Source organism: Capsella rubella, unplaced genomic scaffold (assembly GCF_000375325.1).
Source record: "Capsella rubella cultivar Monte Gargano unplaced genomic scaffold, Caprub1_0 scaffold_8, whole genome shotgun sequence".
NCBI lineage: Eukaryota > Viridiplantae > Streptophyta > Magnoliopsida > Brassicales > Brassicaceae > Capsella > Capsella rubella.
Genome location: NW_006238916.1, coordinates 9,097,181 through 9,103,026, shown reverse-complemented (window position 1 = coordinate 9,103,026; position 5,846 = coordinate 9,097,181). Strand labels below are relative to the sequence as shown.

The 5,846-nt window shown below is 29.1% G+C and overlaps 1 protein-coding gene across 1 annotated transcript; it reads left to right on the top strand.

Annotated features, from left to right (window-relative positions):
* Nucleotides 1-818: 818 nt before the first annotated feature.
* LOC17876429 (GATA transcription factor 21) lies at nt 819-3,046 on the top strand. The gene is made up of 3 exons (XM_006280538.2): nt 819-1,231; nt 1,505-1,987; nt 2,257-3,046. The coding sequence occupies exons 1-3, from the start codon at nt 959-961 to the stop codon at nt 2,686-2,688; spliced, it is 1,188 nt and encodes a 395-aa protein (XP_006280600.1). The 5' UTR covers nt 819-958; the 3' UTR covers nt 2,689-3,046.
* The last annotated feature ends 2,800 nt before the right edge of the window (nt 3,047-5,846 follow it).

Below are 5,846 nucleotides of genomic sequence, written 5' to 3'. Positions count from 1 at the left end.
TTTTTCTTTCTATAGTAAAGCCTTGATGAGATCTAGGAAACCCTAGATTTGAAAAGACTACAAGTAAAAGGATCTTATTTGTTCAATAATGATCATGATTTGTGTGGCTCGCACTCTCTATATATTTATATAAAATTAGGGCTTTATATTTAATTTTATGTGTTTCTCTTGTGGGGTAAGAAATTACAGATAGGGTTTGTTCTGAATGGGGTCGTCCAGTACCATTCCACATACACACAGTTTGTCTCATGTGTTTGGTTTCGTATGGGTGCCATGGACTCACGTGAACCTCTAAATTTATCAATTATATATATACATAGATACAACTCTAAATTTTGATAACGACCATATTAATCAGTTCTAATACTAATTTGTATCTATTTTGTTAGACCAACCCCAGAAAGATAACAAACTATCTTTAAATCATCAGATCACTACAGTCTATATCGAATCCGTTATATTAGATAAACATTTGGACTCGAAAAAATAATGCAGATAAACTTTTGGACTCGATCTCATAGTGTATATGGGCAAATAGGAAAAAAGAGAGAGTAGTTTAGAGTTTTTTTTTTTTTCTACATTCAGAAATAAACATAAAGGGACACAATTATATATCATTTGTGTTAAATCTTGGGTATGGCATTCGGACTTGTCCGAAAGTAGGATTTTAAAACAGTATTTTTATCCATATCTTCTGAAATTCACTGTACAAGTTGATGTATACATAAGACATAAGTACCCTGACTCTAGACTCACGTAAACCATTTATATATATATAATATATGTAGAAAATAGAAACCATGTGTGTTTGGCTCGTGTCTCATCTCATTGCCTTTAAAAAGGATCAAACATAGTATAGCTTGGACTCTTTTTGCCGTCTATGATCTCTCTCAATCTCGCATCTAATTAGCTCTCTCTCTCTCTCTCTCTTTGTGTTTTCATCTCCTCTTTCTCATTAATGGGTTCAAATTTTCATTACTCTATAGATCTTAACGAAGATCAGAACCATCACGAACAACCCTTTTTTTGTCCTCTTGGATCATCCTCTTCTCTTCTTCATCATCATCATCATCATAATCATCAAGTCCCTTCTAATTCTTCATCTTCGTCCTCGTCCATTTCGTCTCTATCCTCTTACCTCCCTTTCTTGATTAACTCTCAAGAAGATCAACATGTTGCCTACAACAACACTTATCATGCTGATCATCTCCATCTTTCTCAACCCCTCAAGGTATATTTATAATAATATATCAAGTTCAACTGTGTTTATAAGCTTTATTTGTATACGATATTTATTTTTTGATTTAGCTTTGAAAATTATGCCTAATCATGTAAAAGTTCATAAGCAAATATTAATCTGATTTTGTATTCAGAAGTTTTTTACATAAGAAATTTAATTATCACATATAAAGATGGAACTGTTAGAAACTATATAACAGTACGTATGTCAGGTTTTTATTTCTTGTTTGGTTAATTATAAACCTTGATCGTTGATATATATCAGGCCAAGATGTTTGTGGCTAACGGTGGATCATCATCATCATACGATCACATGGTGCCAAAAAAGGAGACAAGACTGAAACTAACGATAAGGAAAAAAGATCACGAAGACCAAACCGATCATCTTCATCAAAACCCGACAAAACCTGATTCAGACTCCGACAAGTGGTTGATGTCCCCAAAGATGCGGTTGATCAAGAAAACAATCACCAACAATAACCAGCCTACTGATCATGAGACTAATAATAATAATCATAAGGGAAATGATCACTACCCTTTGAATCATAAGACTAATTTCAACGAAGATCACGACGATCTCAATCTCAAGAAAGTCTTGACCAGGACAACCACGGCAGCGACCACGGATAATCGTTACAATACAAGCAACGAGATTGGTTATGGTAATAACAATGGCGTGGTTAGGGTTTGCTCGGATTGTAATACCACCAAGACTCCTCTTTGGCGAAGTGGACCTCGAGGTCCCAAGGTAATTAATAAATCAAAATTACTTCAATCAAATATTTTTTTTTGTTTGAAATAGTACTATAGCATACTATATAAATATATGTACCTAAGTTTAATTCACATTTTTAAATAAATGTTAAGAACGCAGAGATATCAGATTTATTTAAATCTGCTGCATCATTTAGACATTAAAGCTTTAATCAATGATATACATGATGAGTCCAATATTTTTTATCGATTTAATTTGTTTTGTCATCACATACGCATACTAATTTTGATTTATTATCGCAGTCTCTTTGTAACGCATGTGGCATAAGGCAAAGAAAGGCAAGGCGCGCCGCTATGGCCGCGGCCGCAGCTTCGGGTGATCAGGAGGTGGCGGTAGCAGCCCGAGTGCAACAGTCACCACTGAAAAAGAAGTTGCAAAACAAGAAAAAGAGATCAAACGGAGGGGAAAAATACAATCTCTCTCCTCCAGTGGTGGCCAAGGCCAAAAAGTGCAAGATGGTCCAAGCTGAAGAGGAGGAAACGGTTGCGGGAGATTCCGAGATCAGCAAATCAACAACTTCTTCTAATTCATCAATTTCGTCGAACAAATTTTGCTTTGATGATTTGACGATCATGTTGAGCAAAAGCTCAGCTTATCAACAGGTGTTCCCACAAGATGAGAAGGAGGCTGCTATTTTGCTCATGGCTCTGTCGTATGGAATGGTTCACGGTTGATCAGATCGATAATCACAATATCCTGATTACAAAAAGGTTTAGTTTTTATAGTTATATAGACTATAGTGATAATAATAATGATTAATTTGTTAAATCTTGGAGTGGTTAATTTAGTTTTTGCAGTTGGTCTAATATCAGGTGTCATAAAGATTTTATAATAAGTGTGTGAGAGTTTAATACGATGATTAATATGTTTATGGAGATTTTGGTTTAGAGTTTGTGTTGTGTTTCTTTTTTTTTCTTTTTTTCTTTTTTTCGATGGTGCATTAATCACCCGATAATGTGGGTATTATTGTTCATTTACATCTTTATATTGTGTAACGAGATTCGCGTAATAATATAATCAGTTAAGAGTAAATTTATTTATCTTTATACATTTCATCACAATTTTGATCAATTATAATGGATGACCGGCTTTAAACGTATGTCTATTATTAGTAGCTAGGTAACATTCACAAATTAAATTAAATTTTCGAAGCTCATACTAACTATATATATGTGAATTTTCTTGGGCAATGATTTTTGTAAGACTTTCATCGCTTGTGGAAATATATTGAACACAAGATATATAAAAGGATGAGGGCAAATATGATGGGATAATATGATTGTTGAGTACATAAGACAAGAGATCATGTGTAAAGAAGATAATACGTTTGTGTTGCATTTTAAGGCGACGACATCAACTTACAAGAAGAGATCTTCAAAATTTTGCAAGCCCACACATTTTTTCTTCTTTCTAGTTTTTTTTTTTTTTCATAAAATTATCTTACTAATTTATATCCTACTTTTTTAAAAAACATATATATGGGGTTGACCTAAGTTCGAATCAACACATCAAGAAATGCTTTTTCTTTTATTTTAGGGTCACTATAGTACAGTACTTACTTGCCTGCTTGCCGCGCCAATCATGGATGGATGATTATAAAATTACAAATGTAAAGGTTATAAAAATGTTAAAAAATTGTACGTAAAGGCATGTTAAAATGTAAAGTTTCATAATTTACAATATACTCTAAATTTTATGAGCGTAAAATTGTCTCTTAGAAATATTAACAACTAAAATACAAAAGAACTTCTAAGCTTTCAAAAAGTAACAATGTAACAAATTAAATACTTCGTTTTAAATGTCTTAGTATTACTATTATCTTGTTGCATCATCCAGACTAATTAATTTACTTATTAACATAGTTTTGTAGTCAACTTACATCTTATATAATATAACAAGGTTTTTTCTAACTTTTCACCACGTTACGACATTTGGCGTTCTCTGTTGATGACATGTGTCATCCTTTATTTTTAATTAATTTTTTCATTTTTATTTTTAACTAAAACATTTATGTCAATCTTAATTCCAAATAACCATATAATTAGGTAAAAATTAAAATAAAATTATTATGAAAAATAATTATAAATAAAATTATTAATTGGGATCAAAATCATTTCTCTATACCAAAAGATATAACTAAAGTTTCAAAACAAAATCACATATTGCATATGATATATCACATATATATATGTATATATGATTTACTATCACATAATTAAAAAATCTATTTTACATAATTTTCTTACATTTTATTTAAATTTTCATCCATCATATTTATTTTATTATAAAATACTATGTTCTTTTTTCACTTTAATGATGGAAGAAACTTAAATAAAATGTATGCAAATTGAGTAAAATAGATGTTTTAATTATTTGATAGTAAATCAACAATTGTGGGAGTTAATTCTTATTAATTTGTGTTGAATAAAATTGAGTAGAGAAATATAGTTAATGCAAATTTTTATAATTTCAAATCTTATATTAAAGTATGAGTTAAATGTAGAGATCTAATTAATTGTGTTATAATTGAATATATATTTTTCAGTTTTAAAATTAAAGTGAGAGATAGATATATATGATCAATTGTGTTTTATTTGTGGTTTGTTTCACTTTCTTCTTATTGGTCTATTTTTCTATAAAATGTTTTTTAAAAAATTATGTTTTCAACTAAACCAAAAATAAAACACATTGAGTTATATATATTAAACTAATAATTTAATATAAACCTAAAGAAAAAATTATTTTAATCAAGCCATTAATAATAAAAAATTTGATCATCTATATTTATATTCAATTAAAACACAATTAATTATATACATTTAACTCACACTTTAATATAAAAACTGAAATAATATAAATTTGCATTCACTATATTTTTGTACTCAATTTTAGTCAACACTAAATAAATTAGAATTAAATCCTACAATTTGTTCTTCTAAATTGTAACTCTCATCACTTCTCATCTTATAAATACTCATTTTCTCATTCTCTCATTCCATCCTCCTCTTCCACTTTATCTCAAATCTTCTATAATTGAGTTTGTTTTGTTTTCTGTTTTTTTTTGTTGGTTGTTTGTTGTTGTATGAGTTGAAAAACAAAATTAATTTGCATTGTAAAAGTTTAATCTAAATTTTAATTTTAGTACTATATGATATATATTTACATTGTTTTATATGACACTATTTGGGATTGTTCTTCCAAATATCTTGAGAGTAGGAACAACTGAAAAACAAATGCTCCAATGTTTCCTCATCTTGATTGCACCTCTTGCAGATAGGAGAAATGCTAATACCCCATCTTTTTAACTCAGTAGTTGTAGCAAGAGCATTGGAAAGTATTCGCCAGAGAAAATGCTTAAGCTTAGGAGCCACTTTCATCCTATAATTAATCTCTCTCTCTCTCTCTCACACATTCTCTTTCTCTACATTCATCTATCTTAAATATTTTTCTATTTTTGTGTTGTTATATGGATTGAAAATCAATAAAAGTATCTTTCTAAGAATTTGATCTTAATTTATTTTAGAAAGTATGATATATATCAAACATAGTTTCAATTTTTATTTCTAATGCCTTATTATACATACTTTTTTCAATTTTTATTTCTAATGCCTTATTATACATACGTTTTCATACTTATGAGTATGAATGAAGAAAGTATGATATGACACATATGTAAAATAAAAGTTTTCATTGTTATATAAATAAAAGTTTCAATTTAAACCTTTAACAAATAACTTCTTCTATTTTTTGAAAATCTCAAATAATATTTTGTAATTCATTTCAATATATGTATAATTATATTTAGTTTGTGATCCAATAGATTATTATAATA

Bases quoted from the DNA above. Each gene is read 5' to 3' on its own strand.
- LOC17876429 (XM_006280538.2), top strand. From the start codon at position 959: ATGGGTTCAAATTTTCATTACTCTATAGATCTTAACGAAGATCAGAAC. The intron at 1,232-1,504 runs GTATATTTATAA...GATATATATCAG, and splicing joins ATCTTTCTCAACCCCTCAAG to GCCAAGATGTTTGTGGCTAA. The intron at 1,988-2,256 runs GTAATTAATAAA...TTATTATCGCAG, and splicing joins GTGGACCTCGAGGTCCCAAG to TCTCTTTGTAACGCATGTGG.